The 17,258-nt window shown below is 42.4% G+C and overlaps 1 protein-coding gene and 1 long non-coding RNA gene across 2 annotated transcripts; one reads left to right on the top strand and one right to left on the bottom strand.

Annotated features, from left to right (window-relative positions):
• The first annotated feature begins 388 nt into the window (after window positions 1–388).
• Window positions 389–8,704, top strand: LOC141002111 (uncharacterized). Its single transcript, XR_012179619.1, has 3 exons — window positions 389–576; window positions 7,888–7,948; window positions 8,459–8,704. It is a non-coding gene; the product is annotated as an uncharacterized lncRNA (long non-coding RNA).
• LOC141002519 (sterol 26-hydroxylase, mitochondrial-like) lies at window positions 1,001–6,631 on the bottom strand. The gene is given in 10 exon segments (XM_073473872.1): window positions 1,001–1,361; window positions 1,734–1,934; window positions 2,165–2,246; window positions 2,423–2,589; window positions 2,678–2,841; window positions 3,018–3,215; window positions 3,297–3,319; window positions 3,321–3,461; window positions 5,776–5,957; window positions 6,401–6,631. Coding segments are annotated over 10 exon segments (1,521 nt in total). The 3' UTR covers window positions 1,001–1,229.
• Window positions 8,705–17,258: the final 8,554 nt, after the last annotated feature.

The following is a 17,258-nucleotide window of genomic DNA, read 5'->3' as shown; positions in this document are numbered from 1 at the left end:
ACACTAATGTTGCTGCTCCAGAAACAATATATTTAAAACATTCAATCCTGTTCTGGATGTATTCGTGAAAAAGAACCAATAAGAGTATCGATAAAATGCTAACATACTCATCCAAATCAGACATTCTTAAAAATATACACTGATCAGCCATTACATTATAACCACCGACAGGTGAAGTGAATAACATTGATTATCTTGTTACAGTGGCACCTGTCAGTGGGCGGGATATATCAGGCAGCGAGTGAGCATTTTGTCCTCAAAGTTGCTGTGTTGGAAGCAGGAAAAATGGAAGGATCTGAGTGACTCTGACAAGGGGCCTGGGTCAGAGCATCTCTGAAACTGCAGGGCTTGTTGGATGAGGTTGTCTGAGGAAGGACAACAGCTGAACAGCAACAGGGTCCTGGGCGCCAAGGCTCACTGATGTGCGTGGCGAGCAAAGGCTAGCCTGTGTTGTCCGATCCCACAGAAGAGCTACTGTAGCACAAATTGGTGAAAAAGTGGCTACAATGTGGGCATGAGCATCAGTACTGGACCACCTGAGGAAGAGATGGCACCAGGATGCACTATGGGAAGAAGGCAAGTAGGTGGAGGCAGTGTGATGCTTTGATGCTTTTGCTTCCTGCCATTCAAGTAGATGTTATAATGTTTTGGCTGATCGGTGGATGCATGTAGGAGCCTAAATGCAGTTTTCTTGCTGATAGAATAATTTAAGTTCATTAGAAGGAATAAGGATAAGAACATTTACATTATTTACAGTTTTATACATATGGTTTGTTTATAGCGAGGCAATAAGTACAGGTTTGGGTAGTTAGCTAAAATGATCCTTTATAGTTTATGTGTGGTACTTTATAGTGGATGGATGTATTTTTGTTTTGTGCAGACCGCACCTTTAATGGGTCACTCTCTCGCGAGTGTTTTGCAGGTAATGTGAATTTGTGGTCAGTCAGGACAAGCAGGGAGTGGAGCCATATAGTTTTTTGACCTCACTCTCTCGCTCTCTTTCTCCAGTACTTTCTCTCATTACGTGTATAGTAGGCGATTTATTTTTTGTATTTTTCCTGCATTTTTTAAAGTAAGCATTTCAAGTTTACCTCCGAGTCTCTGTGGATTCTTTGGATGTGGACACGAGGGAGATTGTTAAGAGCGTCAGACTTAGGCTTCACCTACAATGTATAAACCGCTTTTTTTTCACATGCAACATTTACTTTCAAACTAATCTGAAAAGCAAATCAAGCAGCGTTTTCTCCTCCTCTGTCCACAAAGTGAAGGCTCAGTGGTTTGTCTGGTACCAGAACTGTGCGGTTGATGCATTTCAGCTCCCCCACCGTCGGGTCTGGTTTGATTTCAAACTGCCGGATCAGCTGGAAGAAAAAAATAAAACACGTTACTGACTGGTTGAATGAGGACACGGTCTCCTAGTTTTTATAAATATTACACAATACTGCCGTCTTTAATTCAAAAGGCCCTGAAAATCGATTATCATCAGCTTATGCTGAATGTTGAAGAGAAGTACTCAGGTTTTCAGGGGCTTTAATGGGAATATTCTTATTATTGTATAAATCTAATATCTTTTAATTGTGTTGTCAGGGACCTTTACGACGAATACTTTTTTATCCACTTTCCTCCTACATCTGTGCCTGGTTTTAAAGTTGTATTTCACTCTTGTTTGATAGCATCGAGCTTTATATCATCAGGTGTGTTCAGTAGATGTTTTGAGAGATATTCCCACTCACCCGAAACAGAGCCAAATACATCTCAAGCTCAGCAATCCGGCGACCGACGCAGCCTCTCACTCCGAAGCCAAACGGGATGGCCCCAAAGGCATTGGGCCTGACCTGGCCATCACGGAGCCACCTCTCCGGCTTAAACGTGAATGACTCTGGGAATACGTCCTCATCATGACTGATGGCATAGTGAGAAAACGTGAAAGCGGTCTGGAGAAACAGCAGTGAAGAAATAAAACACTAAAACTCTGGTCTAATATGAAACTCTAATCTTAATTCAGAATGTGTTTTGTTGCTCTTTCATATAGTTTCATAATTTGTAGTAGTTATACAAGTTAGATAACTAAATATAGACGTTTAAACGTATACTAATAAACATTAGTGATTTTTCTTTGCAGGTTTTACAACAAAAATAATCACGGTTAAAAAAGCAGACCCACATTCTTTGAAAACTGATATCCACCAACTGTAACATCCTTGTCTGTCACGACCCTGGCGTTAATGGGAACCACAGGGTACATCCTGCAAAACAAGATCTCATCTCATTTCGCTGATTGCTGATGATGAGTAATGATGAAGAAGAAAGAATATAAACGAACAATGAAATTTTATGAAACAGAAAAAAAGTGGATCCTTAAATATAGATCACATGTTTTTTTTTACATCACTGACGGCATGTGTGTGAACACCAGTCTCACCTCAGTGATTCCTTGATAACAGCCCTTAAGTACTGCAACTGAGTGACCTCCTCTGCAGATGGTATCCGGTCCGCTGGTACCATTGTGGACACTTCTTTGTAAAGTTTGTCCTGAGCTTGAGGGTACATGGACAGCAGGTGCAAAGTCCATGTGAGGGTGTTGGAGGTCTTTACAACAGAAAAACGTCATTAAGTCAACAGAGAGAGAGAGATGCACACAGATATCAACCTAATGGCCAGACTTTTTTTTTCTTACCGTGTCCACTCCGGCTATCAGAAGCTCAGAGATGTTGCCGTACACATCTTTCATGCTCATCTGAGTGTTTGAGAGGAGGTATGCCAGGTATTGACCCTCCACATCCTGGTTGTTGTCCAAACGCTGCTGAAGGGCCTCCATCTTCTTGTCAATCAACTTTGTAGCTAAAATAAGTGCAGAAATAGAAGTAAAGACTTTTAAAGGTAAAAATAAAAGTTAGATATTTAATACTTGTCAATGTAGAGCAACAATTCAGTGAAAGTAGCGGATTCATAACAAATCACTTGCCATCTTGTTAACACCTCAACTTTTTCTCAGCTGAGTTTCCTTCACAACTCACCAAAGTTGAAGATGCCGTCCCAGCCTGCGATGTAGTGTCCCCAGTAGGGCAGCAGACTGCGAGTCCACTTGGGCAGCAACGTCACAATGAAGTTGTACGAGAACATCTTGGATATTGAGTTGATGAACTCTTGGGTGCCTTTGGGTATCTCCTTTTCCAGGCACCCGAGCCTTGTCTCGAGCAGAATGGAGGCAATAGCTGAGTGGCGAAGGTTAAGGTTTAGGTTCAGAGAAATAAAATGTCTGTAGAGCTTTGTGCAGATTTAAGTTTTCCACATACCCTCGAGTGAGAAACGATAGACGGCTGCACGGACGCAGGTAGTGCATCCTCTTGATGAAGTCTGTAACGACGTCATTGAGAGTGTCACAGTACTGTGCAGAGTCCCTCGGATGGAGCATGCGTTTGTTCAGCACCGCCCTGAAGTTGTACCACTTCTCCCCGTTTCTGGGAACAGACATAGAACCACAAAGACAAAAAAAGTTGATAAATGTGTTACCATGCTTTATGGTTTCCATGTGTTTGTGATATAAATGCCAGACTCTTTGTAACAACAAGAACGTAGACACCAGAGATTATTTGTCTCCAAAGTGGGATTAACTAAAGTCCTAAATTGTGAATAATGTTCCTTAAAGAAGAAACATGTGTTGCTTGGAGTTATAGCTCATCTCTTTACGTAAATGGCACAACAGGTAAGAGTTAAAATGTGTATTTTTTGATTTTGGGTTGAACTGTCCCTTTAAGATCTGAGGACATTCGGCAGTACTCCTGGCTTAGAGAGTTGAGCAACTGTGCGTGATGTATTTGTGACAATACTGCCCTATAAAACCGGTGCTGGTGTGCAAATTTTGTTACCTTTGGATGCAGCCAAGCTAACTAGGGTAACTCATAAATTTTACACATTAATGTGTGTTTACAGGTCTTAATAAAAGTAGTATAAAAGCCGTTTGTGGCTACAGAGGAAGCTGCATGTAGTCTGATAAATTCACTCCAGTGATGTCACTCAGTGGCTAATTTGCATTGTGGGTAATGTAGATGCCTGATTTTGAAAATCAGTCCATTGGTTGAACATTGCACTAGAATACAAAATATCGAAATCATTACCACAGAACCAGAGATAAGGGCTTTTTTTTTTTACTGCACACCTTCTTCCTTTTCAAAACTTAAAGACTACATTACCCACAATGCAAATTATCAGACTACATGCAGCTTGCTGTAGAGCCACAAAAGACTTTATACTACTTTTTCACATATGCAAGATCCTACATATTTAAAGAGCATTTTTACCGCACAAAAAAACCAACTAGTTTTTAAGTTATTTTTCACTGGAAACATCTGGTTTACCAAATCCAACAGGCAACCCTGACCCAGAACATTTGGATCTTACCTGCGTGTTTAATTACCCAGTAAGTCTAAGCAAGTCTGCTCAGGAATTAAACATTAACCTTCCAGTCCAAACCCCCTCACATGATGTGACTTAGCCCCGGGGGTAAGGTATTGCAAGACGTGGGACGGTGGGAGCAGAGAAATGGGAATGGAGCATTGCTATGCACATTATACATGCAGTCTCACTCTGTTAATATGTAATTCCATCAAAAGAAACCGCTAAATGACAAGTTAATGTTCCCGATAAAAAATGCTTTTGGAGCATGTAAAAAAAACCTGATCCATGATGTTCTAAACATTAGCTCACGTATCAGAAACTATATTCTCAAAGCTAAAACCACATTGTTAACTTTGGCTCTCTCTTGATTATGCAACTTCCTGGAAGGTAAAAAGGGCCCCTGGGGACATGTATTTCTGTGAAAGCACTTTGTAGCGTTTGTTTTGAAAAAGTCTGCCTGCTTCAAATTCAAACATGATTGTTATTCCCAAAGCAGCTGCATATTCTTCTGTTGTACGTAAGTTGTACTGATTGTCCTTGTGGGGTTTTGGCCTGACATTATTTAGTGTGCTTGATGTGCTACAAGCACATGGCACACTATATATTATTCGCCATACTTATTGTTACGGATTCAAGAAGAGTGTGTTCTGTCTTTTGGTAGCGATTTGCCAAACCATTTTTGCAGAAATACCGAAAGATTCCCGTGAGAAAACAAAGGAAATCATTGTGAAATGAGGTCAATTCCACCCTTGTTGTCTCACCATACTTTAACATAGAAAAGTGATTCGAAGCTTAAATGAGTCACCAGAGTTGGGACTTTACTGGCCTAAATGATCATTTAGATAGCTTGAACGTTTAGGAACAATCTCAGTTTATGTTTTGGGATTTCTTCTGTCCGTTTCAGATTTTATAATGGGTGTGTATCATCGCTAGAGTGGAGAGGAGCTTCTGAAAGATTTCTCTTAATCTTGATAAAGATCCAACAATTTTCAATCTACATACATAATTCAAACATCAAACGAATAGGAAATTTTGCACTGATGACAAACAGACGCCAGTTTTTCTAACTCGCTGTCATTTCCTTATTGTTGACACTCCAACAATAAAATCTATATCAATGTGTTCAGCAACTTCTCCTGTCGCTCCTGATATGAAAATGTATATAATAGCAGTAACTTAGTGCAGAATACGCATTATTCTGAAAAACAAACATATACATTTGTTGCTGAAAATTTGCAAATGAAAGATTTAAAACAGGTTAAAAATACTGAAACAGTTGTCCTTGAAACGGAAGTTCGAATAGCTAGAAGTGCTGAACGAAGTAGGAAGGTGTTACAGATGGGACGTCGGTCGTAGGGAAAGGCCCAGCAGGCTTACTCTGTGAAAAGCCCGTAGCCGAACCCTCTCATGTCGCGGTACTCCTTCCACACAGCCATGTCTCCTCGGCTGGGGAGCTTGTTATCATTCCTCAGGACTTCCTCCAGCAGCTGGGGAGTATTCACACACACGTGGTTCATTGTGCCTCTGTATATGGGCCCGTAGAGCTGCTTCTCATAGATCTGATAGTAGGAAACAGGTAATCCAAGATAGAGAGTTAACAGAGAAACCAGTTCTATGAAAACTCATTGCTCATTCCTGCTCCATGATGGTCTGTAACATGTTGAAATCAACTAAGTTTGAATATCTGTCCCATCAAACAAATGTATTGTGTTGTTTAACTTTAAGAAGACACATTGCACATTTATAAAGTGAGTAAGTGAGACTGGACACTGTTCACCTCACAGAAAGTGATCCTGCAGGGAGAAAAACAAGCCTCTGTGCTTTTGTAAGCAGCTATTGTTTTCTATTATGCAACGCCTCTCAGACCCTCTTATCCCTCCTAATATTATCAAAATTCAAGCAGGTCAACCCAGCAACCAAAACAAAGTTTTATGAGGGACAAAGAAAGCATGCAGCATTATTAAGATGAAGATTAAACCAGCCGTGCATCACTCTCTCATACCTGTAGCTCATGCATACGGTTGTGGAAACCCTGAAACGTCATCCTGTATAAGAGCTCCCATAGTCTGACTTGTGGGAGGTCCTCTAGTGTCCGAGGCTTGTCCTGGAGGGGAGAGAGGGGCTCAGAGGCAGAGGAGACGTTTCCCGCCGCCCTGGAGCAGACCACAGCAACACGGCCCGACAGCAGGCAGCTGCCTCTCCACATCACATTCCCAGACAACTGTGCAGCCATGACGAGGACTGGCTGGTGAATGCACAGGGCTTCTGTTACATTCAGGAGAGCAGCAGAGCAGGGAGGGGCCACGTCTCAAAGAGGGTTAACCCTTCCTGCACAACTCTCAGGCATGAACCAGGAAATGGTATGCTTTCATTTAGGAAATAATTTAAAAGACACCTATTGTGCTTTTTTTCTGTCCTTTTTCTGTTCTCGTGCATGTAATAGTTCTTGAAAATTAAAAAAGGCCAGAGTCGGAACAGAAGCTCCTCTCTCCCACAGAAAACGCTGCTCCTGAAACACCTCGTCAGTAGTCGTGCCTTTAATTCTGTGACTTTGTGACATCACACTACGTCACAATGTCACACATTTGAATAATTTCTTATCTGCAGCTAGTTTGACACGTAAGAAATGAATTCGCACAGCTGCTCCGTTGTTGGTGGTGGTGCTGGATCAGGCGTGTGTGAGCTGACCAATCAGAGCAGACTGGGTGATTGGGAATGGGGGGGCCTTAAAGAGACAGAAGCTATAACAGAGTGTTTTAGACAGAGGGGGAATACAGAGCTGCAGGATGAGAAAACTGATGTGTTTTTTGAGCGCTAAAGCATGTAAACCTATTCTAGTAGTGACCCAAAATAAAATTATGAACCTAAAAATGAGCATAATATGTCTCCTTTAAAATAGGATACCATCCAAAGAAACCAGTTATTGTTCCTGATAAAAACCAAGCAGACTGTGGAGAACTTAAAGCATTTAGATCCAAGATGATTTTCTGTATATATCACATATCAAGTATTATATCTGAGGAGATAAGCTAAAACAAGAAACAAAGTAAACACTACACAGTAAATTGCTCAAACATTGAAGCTTGTAGCTTGTTGATCCTGGAGAGAAGTAAAATCATGGTCAGGAACAAGGTTTCTAAAAAACTTTAAGACACTTTGCAGGAACTGGATCAGTTTCATGTTGAGCACAATCAGACCCAAAGTGACCACTCCGTCAGAAATCAAAACATCAAGCCTATCCTTCACTGGGTAAGCTATTTTTCCAAGGTTGGATGACCAAAACATTGTATTCAGTAAAACTGAATAAATCTCACCTAATGGAGTGTGTGCCCTGAGTACTGAAGTTGAGGCTGCTGGTTTGATTCCACCCTGTTGCTTTTGCTGAATGGAGTAAGATTTGGCCGTCATCTTTAAAATTCTTCAGGTGTCTGTAACTGAAGCTGGAAAGATGTCTGAAATTTCTTGAATCTCTTGAATTTCTTTTTACAGGCTCAGTGCTGACTGAAGGATGTTCAAGCGCTGCTTCAACAGAGACAGATTAACAACCCAGGTAACAAAAAGATTGTACCAGACACGTTCATTCAGCCCGCATACCATGTGGAACCACAAGCAGGCCACACATCAGCCAAGAGGGGACCGAATAAACCAGAACTGGATCAGAATAGTCAGTTTCTATTCTGGTGGGCTGGATCTGGCCCAGACTTGGGCCACTCCATGTGTTATGTGGGCCACAATTTTGCTGTATTGGAAGCCAGTGTCCCTAACTTCAACACACATCCTATCATTGCACCTGAAGAGGGGCGAAAATTAGCGTGTTCCCCCGGGTGTTGTGTTTTCATCAGAGCCAGTCAGAGCTGGAGCCAATAAACATTGACAATTACACATTGACATTGAAGACAAAGGCGAGATGTTAGTTTGTTGTTTTTTAATCTGGTGTGAGAGGGGTATAAGTGAATTTATCTGCAGTATAAACACAAAAAGGTTCAAGTGCATCACTAAACATAAAAAGTGGCCCTGTGGTGTTAATGATTAGCACTTTTTCTATTCTATTACTTTACAGATCATCCAGCAGAGGGCAGCAGAACTTCACACAAAGACCAGAACCCTTGTTCTCCACCAGTGTTGCTCAGACTCTGGGGATTCCTGCACAGCCAAGGAGGACTGATCTCCTGTGGTTTGGTAAACCAGCTGGGACTGGAGGTCGCTCATGTACCACAGGCCACATGAGGACTTTTAGACCAAATGGACCCAACAACGAGATGTAATGGTTCTTTCCCATCACACTGCCTGGGACAAAAACAACCTGAATAAAATCGAGCATATGGGCAGATTTTGTTCTTGCTGCACATGTGAGTGCATTTAAAGAAACAGCCCCTTTAAGTGTTGAGTGACAGCTTGAACCACCAATCACAGAACCATATGATATATAGGTGTGTGTGTGTGTGTGTATGTGAGTGAGAGAGAGAGAGAGAGAGAGAGAGAGAGAGAGAGACTACCTGTTTGTCCTCCACAGGCTGCAGAGGGAAGTCACCTCAGTCAGTCACGCATGGTGCATGAAAACAAGTGCGGGAAAACTCTTCGACAACTTTCTTTTAATCCTCCTCCAGTGACACCGCAGTGATGTCAGCCCGACTGCGCACATTTGTCGCCTGTTTGAGCGGAATAAAGTCCTAACAGCTCCCCCACAGCAGCAGAGGAGAGGAGAGAGGAGAGGGGAGAGGAGAGGAGAGGAGAGGAGGACCGAGTGGAGGAGTTTTGGATGGGTTTGGACGTGTGCGCTCTGCTCTGGCTCTGCTCGGATGGGATGCACAGTGAGCTTCATCTGCTGTGAAGAGGACTTTCTGCAAATGCCTGTTTACCAACATGAGGAAGAAGAAGAGAAGAAGAAGAAGAAGGTAAGCAGAAGGGAGGAGTGAGTGGGTGTTCTCACTGCAGGGTGTCCATGTTTATGTGCATTCATACATATGCTTTATGACCCAATTGACAAAGATTAAGATAAGAAATCTCGACCTTTGCTTCCACTTGCAAACTCAACATAAAGTCCTCTAACCTGCAGTAAAAAGCATGTGTCAGTCAGAGCACAGTGATCCAGAGTAAAGCCGGTGGTTACATAAATAAGAAGCAGCTTGTGCGCAACCATCAATCCAGGTATTTTGCGTGACTAATACCTGCTCTGACATTATGCATTCAGACGCTGCTTCAGTGAGTGAATGAGGTAAACTATTCACTATACTGAGCGCCGAGGGCAACTCTAAAGAAGTCCAAGTTCAGTCATGCTTACACTCCATGACAAAAGGCACAGGGATCAGAGTGATCCTACCTCCACTGGTGTCATGGAAATCATTAATAATCCTCTTCATCTCGCAGGTGGTTTCGTTACTTAGTTAGTTAAATGTGTTTAAGTTGGTGAGTTATAAGTGTTTTGCAGCCCGAGGCTCTAATTTTCTGCCCTGTGGAATGTGGTCAGTGACCCCTGACCTCCTCTGTCTGACCCCAAACTTCACTTCACTTCATTTCACTTCCATCAGAGCCAGTTTCACACTTTTACACATATTTGAAAAAGTTTTTCAAAGCTCAAACTCCCCCTCTTCTTCTTGTCATCCACACTTGAACATTTACTGATTCATGTGGGCTCAGTCTGACCTTGTGTGTAACGTCATGATGCCAATTTGTGGCTCTTTGTGACAATTATGTTGAGTTGATAATGAAGGATACAAGCCTTTTCCCCCCCATTCACAGAGCTGATGTGGTGTGGAATATTAGGTTGAGTGTTTAAACTGAACTGACAGTGTGAGATCAACTCAAAAGGCTGTGTGATTTCATGAGACATATGACACAACCTTTTCTTCTTGCTAAAACCACATGGGCTGCACGAAGTTAGAAAAAAATGACATTGCGATATGACAAAATACAGGAATTCTCTGCCAATAATTTGAACTCCCATGATATCAATGTGGGCAGAAGTCACCATGATCACAAACACTAAGTGGCAACATTCTTAGTATTTATCAAGTGCTGCAATCTTTCGCTTCAGCTTGAATGCTGTGAAAACACAAAAACACATCTAAAATGTGACAGAGCAGAGTCAATTTTCGATGCGACTAAAAAATAAAAGTATAAAATGCTGAAATGGGTCGCCAGATATACTTGGGCAGCTGTTAATACACTTAGGCCGACCGCCCAAGTAAGATATATGCGCAGGAAACACTGAATTTGTAAGAATTGATCATTGAGGTCGTCACATACTCACACCTTGAGTTTGTTGCCGTCCTCACACTTGGACAAGGTTTTACAGCTGACTGAGGTGGGTGACGGGCGTGTTCTGTGCAGTTGGAGTTATGTAGCTTGTAGTTTATTTGCCAGTGTGATAATGAATAAACTTTAATTAAAATATCTTATTTTGCTGGTTATTTTTTTCCTAAATACAAATATCTGACCATAATTTCTATTTTTCTCATCTGTGCTATAATCTGCTAAGGTACCTGATAGGGCTGCAGCTGGACCCCTGGGGTTCAAGTACCCTTGGTTGGGAATCACTGGTCTCGATGATGCCTCGTATAATAATTATGTGGGTGGAAAATCCTTTTATTGCTGATTTAATAAACATATTATTGCCCACCACGGCACAGACATGTACTATATAATGACCAAAGTTCCTGTGCTGCTGGGAAGTAACACCAAGGAGACACTTCTAGACCTCTCGTATGACTTTCCCTGGATACGCTGACTTGTCTGGTGGCACAGACAAACAGCTGGCAGGGAGGCGTGGAGGGCTGTGGGCGCTCCCGAGAGCGGTGGGAAATGAATGCCCTGTCTCTGCCAGCAGAGCTGTGGTCGAAGTAATGAAGTGGTGCTAAAGCGTTGAAAATAGTCACGTTAGTAAAGTAGCCAAGTGTCAGTCATGCTGTGAATAAACAAACAGATTTAAAAGGAACATTTTAGAAGAAGTTTGGAAAATATAGAGCTGAATATCATCTCTGGAGCTTTTTACGTTGCCAAATGCTTGTCAGCATACCATTTTTCTGCATACCTTTTGCCCTTTTTCTTCGTGCTTACATTTGGGTCGGAGGTGCGCTCAGGTGTAGACAATATGCTTCCTGTGGTAATTGCTCCTTGTGTGTGTGTGTGTGTGTGTGTGTGTGTGTGTGTGAAATGCTTGTGGTTTGTCTCCCAGACGAAGAAGAGCGTTTGGATGCTCCTGTCAGCGGCGCTCAGGGAGGCCCACTGTGCAGAACTTTGATAAAAATCGCCCAGAAAGTAAAACCCTCATGTAAAACCAAAGTACACAGCCGAGTCTTTGAACCAGATGAGGGGGTCTTGAATAGGCTTCAAGAAGAATGTGCGCTGTGTGTTTTGAATCTAGGGGTTGTTGTATAATGGCAGCACATGGGTTTACAGAAGAACAGAACATAACCTGACTGCACAGACACGCTCGCAAGAATGGCATTAAATTAAGATAATGCATTACTCTATCGTGCTGGCATTGTTTGCAAAACACGTCAGGGACACAGGCTGCAAATTGTCTGGAAGATTCACAAAAAAATACCTGCTTTTGTCGTCAGTAAATTGGCTGTAAAATGTCCTGAAGTCTTGCTAAAAATATCTGCTTTTATTTGACAGGCTGCACACCTCCAACTTCTCAGTGAGGTAACCAACTCCTTTCCCTCATTAACGTTATCAGGTTCCCCGTTAGCACTGCGTTTACATCCTCTGCCATAGTCTTGTTGGTCATCACTCATCACGTGATAAGTGAAATGTGAGCTACTCTGTGCTGCGACTGTGCTACTGCTGTACGGAGTGGGCACATTCAATTTGTAGTTGTAGCGTCTGTCGTCCGACTGAGGATTGACAAAACAACAATCGGCAACGGTGGGCAAGTAATGTAATTGCTGTATGCGAGAACACTGTGTAACACCGACTACCACGGCAAGATTAATATTCACACAATGTGAATTTTCACCTTGTATTACAGGATTTCCCAAATTTGACTGTTGGAATGTTTTTTTTTCCATCTATGAAAACCAACATACCAACTATACAGGCATTAGCTGTTGCTAGCTAGCAAAGTATGCAGAGATCTACCTTTTTTTTTTTTTTTTACAGTTCTTTATTTTCTTTGTCTCTGTACATTGAAATTGAGTTACACATTAGGAGGTTAACTTACACAGGTGTCTTCATCTCGATTCGTACTGCCAAATTTAGAGAAAATCCCCATCTATTTCGAGCCACATCTGTCTTTTCATTGACTTTTAAATTTTCTGTTTTAAAATAAGTGAGAACACACCCAAGGAGCTCAGATACTTGGCAGACGAAGACCAGAGAGAAATCAGGAGTGGATTGGACTCCAATGCGATGCTCACGTTCAAACGTCTGCTGCTGTATATGAAGCAGGAAAGTTGTGCCAACGCGTTCAACATATTAACCTGATAAGCTGATGGTATATTGACCCTCTGTTTCTGTTGCAGCAGCAGCATCAGAGGGAGGCGTGTGAGGCATTTTAAGTACATTTTATTGGTCTTGAGATAAAGTTACTCTGTATAAATGAAGTCTATGTAGTCTTCTATTAGATTCATGTAAACAAGGCTAAGAGTCCACACCCATGTGAGCAGATATGTGAGGCTGTACTCGAACTGAGTCGTGTTTTTGGATTTTTATGTTTTTTATAAAAGCTGTACACTAGAAGCACAGTTATCTTCACTGTTACACATGAACATGATGGTGACGATAACGACCATTTTGAATTTAAAACCATATCAAATTTCAATATCTAGGTCAGGTATCTGTTTGCCAGCCCTCAGTGGGTTTCAAGTAACGAGCAGACCAACATAAGGAGCACCGCCGACTCTCCCTCCTTTAAGAAACTAATCCTGTTTCCAGTTTGATGCCTGTCAGGTCCCGCTCTCTATCTGCCTCTGTTTCTGAATTCCCACCAAAGTGTCAGACGGCAGACGGGGGCTTTCCTGGGATTTGAAGATTTTCGATAAAGGTATGCGGTGAACTGAAAGTTACCTGCCGCCCCATATTGCATTCCAGTGGATGCTTTAGCTGTGTGGAAACAGTGTGTCCTCTGTGCTGCGTCTCTGGGGAGGCCTATCATTTCACTCCTACCTGCCGGCGCTGACCCGCACATGGGCCGCAGAACAAGACCCTCTCTGTGTGTTCCTCTGTGGAGAGGTGCCCAGTGTGCGCTTGACCCGGGAGAGGGTTGTGATGCCTCAGCAAGGTTAACCCCTGTCATTTTACCTGTTAGTGCCCGTGCACACAGGAATTTAACCTTTTATCTCAGAGGAGGAAGCTTCTTTTAATAGACCTCTTCTTCACATGACAGTCAGGGCAGAGGAGGCCGCAATCGTATTTATCTTGACAATGACGATTCAGACAATAAGAGGAGATATCAAAGAGTTAAGTTATTGTAGAGTTTGATTGTCTACTTACCTGCATCTGTCAGTCTTGATGTGGTAAACCTCTCTCACATGCTGCTCCCAGCAGGTTAAACCAGCCCTGACCAAGCAACTATTATGATTTCTCACACTTTTAACTGGTTTGTCTTCTACTCTACATCCGTCCCAACAGACCTTTAGGGGATTGGATAATTCAGCTTCAGGTCTTCAGCTTCCTAATCAAGCAGCACCTCCATTAGCGGGGAAAATATCCTGCTGCAATAACATTAGCGCCACGCAGGCAGGCTTAACAGATTTATTTATTTATTTACTAAGAAAACCTAAATGAAAACAAATCCTGCAGTAAATATCCTCTCATTTCATCCATTTTAGATGACAGACAGATGGTTGCTCCCGCTAGTTCTCAGGCTACCGCCAAAAATTGATCAGGACTCGGTGAGCAAATCGATAAAGAATTGGACCAGTATGCAGAATGACACAGATATCAATAAAATGTTCAAACATGTAACAAAACAGCAGCTCACACACCGCAGGGCTCCAAAATTCAAAGTATTCAACGCACCAAAGTACTGACGTTTCGAGCAAACCGGCTCTTCATCAGGCGAAAGTGACACTGAGAGCAGTCACATGAATATTTTCCTTACCCTTTTCGTGCGTGAACACTCCTATTGTTGCATCAATAAAAATCTTATCAATCCCCATCCTTATTCAGAACCCATCAGACATTTGTTGACATGAGCTTCAGATAAGGACACACAAGTCTCAACAGTTAAAAATGAAAATAAATTGAGGAGGAATTCTTCGTCTCGAGCCAAGTACTTGCATGGAATCGTCCGATAATTTGAGCCTTTTTGGAAGTCAACGCCTTTACTTTCAATGCTTCGTGGTCACAGGATGTGTGAATCCGATGAGCGGATATTTCTTTTCCAAACAGCCTTTTCAAGACATTACTGATTCGGTGATGCGTGACGCTGCCCACAAAGCCCGCGGAAAGGGAAGATAATGGGATACAAAAGGCGTTCATTGAGCTTCTTAAAGTGTCTTTAATTCACTTGGCAATGCACAGTGGATAGAATGACAGTCAGGATGATAGATTAAGGCGCAGGGCAACTGTATTTTCCCCCCAGAGTCACGGTTGTGTGCCCCTTTTCTTGGAATGTAAAGCGGAGGCCTAACTTCCACCTCAGCCTCAGACCTTGTGGCAACATAATACACTCTGTTAGCCCTCTACCGTCCAGCCTCTATGGCTTTGTGTACCCGTGAATGTGGCCTTTATGCTGCAGTTTTGTTGATATTTCTCTACGTGTGGGGGGATTTTCTTGTCTTTTTCCTAATACTTGGCAAGGACGACGTGGCATTTGCTCTTGGCAACGTCCAAATCCCACAAAGTCTCACTCTGGGGGCCTTTGTAGCCATTCACAACACTTCCGAGTGATGGACAGGGAGCTCGGCTCTCCCAGGTCGCATCCCCTTCGCCTCAAAATGTGTCTTTTGTTGATATTTGTGGCTCTTCTTTTTTCCCGGGGTGTTTTTCACCAAGGTCGGATGCCACAGGGCTCCAAGGGTAATTACTGTGACAGTGGAGCAGAAGTTAGGCTGGGCTACCCAGGTCGCCCAATCATGTTTTCATCATCGGGAGAATGTTTTTCTTTGGGGACGTAATAAATCCCCCCTTTGACATGCTGCATTTACTCTGAATACACACAGGAAGAAAGACCCCAGGTTTTTTTTTTTCTCTCGCTCTCTATTTTGCACCGATGCTTGTAACAAGCTGAGGCAGATCATTGTTGCTAGTTCGCCCTCACTGCTTTTAAAAGGATAGGTTTGCACACTTAGGCATTCCACTGTGGAGGAATTTCATAGGTATTTGCACTGGAATGCGGTTTCTCGCTGGACTGGGAGGGGAAACGTAATGGGCTTCATGAAATGTGACCATTAAGTGTCCAATAAACATATAGATTACTCACTGTCACGTGCAAAGCTGTGCAGAAAATAAAGGACTCACTGGATAAACATATGACTAATCTCCACGCTGATGGAAATGCGTCCACTGTGAACTTCTTGATTAATGTTTTTGGAGAAACGTAACTCTTCTCTTTACATGTCTCCAGTGTCCTAAAGATAACACAGGGGGGACACAACAGTTGATTGTTCTGGAGAGAAAGTTTGTCATGCCGTTATTATTAGTAGAACAGGAGTAGAAACTCAATATCCCTCCATAAAAAAAAAACGCACATGTTCCACGTTCCCGTCCTGATCCCTGTTAATGAGAGCGGGTGTGTCGCCTCCTAAAGGAATCTTTAATTAAATCACACTCTTGGACCCGATGCTGCACATGTGTCGCACACGCCTGAAATCCTACACAAGCGTCAACGGCGTGCCGCACATTTATATCTTACACACAGGCTGGGAGTTTATTTACGGTGTCCCCAAGGCTGTGTTCACACCAAAGCTGAAAATACACTGATTCTATTTTTTTCTCACACGAATATAAGGCGATAAAATGATACATAACATGAGGTGATCAGAATTTGTCTCCAGATTTAGCCATATCTTTTTATATGTTCATGGCTGTCCCTATAATATCTCTGGTTGTATTAAATATTGCATGCGATGCTGTAAATTACTGGGCAGGGCTGCTGTATAGATGGCATTGGATTTATACAGTAAGTTTTATTTAGCATCAGTGTGATGAAGAACCATGATTTGTCCAGCCTGGTCTCACCAGATGATGCATGATTTGCACAGTAACATCCTCAAAATAAAAGTTTATTATTATATTAAACAATGTTTGTCACCTACATTAGCATGTTGCTTACGTTAGCTTGTCACTGTCGTTAGCTCGTCAGATTTGTTAGCTCTTCAAAATAAATTTGAACTCATTCTACCTTTTCTTCTTTTTTTTTTTTTTTGATGAAAAAAGATCATCTCAACACTTGTTCTGGTATTATTTAAAATTCAATGGCGATTTCATGCTATGGTGCAGTGAAGATTTCCTGCAATTAACAACAACAATCCAAGACTTTTGTTGACAGCTTTCTTTCAGGGTAGTGCGAACGAGTGCCTTGGCGTGTAGTTTGGCGACTACATGGTATCCTGTGAATACCAATCTCCGAGTCTGAACTTCAGAAGGCAGATGGCAGGTGTTGTGGGATTGTCCACGGTGGGGCTTAGCGGTAATATAAGACACCAGACAATCGCACAAAATGACAAAGAGATCGCAGGAATGTCATCCAGTGAAGTGATAAGTAACAGTGTTGCGGTGGAGGGAGCTGCTAACTGATAGTGCAGCCATTAAAAAACAGCTTGACCTGTTTCATTTAATACCGTTTAAAGGCACTTTATCTAACTAGAGACTGCCGGGTCCATTACTGTTATCTCTGACGAGGGGAGCCCAACCTTTCAGGACAGATAAAGTACAGCAGTGAAACATTTTGAGTGTGTATGTTTCATTAACGC

This window comes from Pagrus major, chromosome 9 (assembly GCF_040436345.1).
Source record: "Pagrus major chromosome 9, Pma_NU_1.0".
Classification (NCBI taxonomy): domain Eukaryota; kingdom Metazoa; phylum Chordata; class Actinopteri; order Spariformes; family Sparidae; genus Pagrus; species Pagrus major.
Note: the sequence above shows the minus strand (reverse complement) of the source record. Positions and strands in the feature narration are given on the sequence as shown.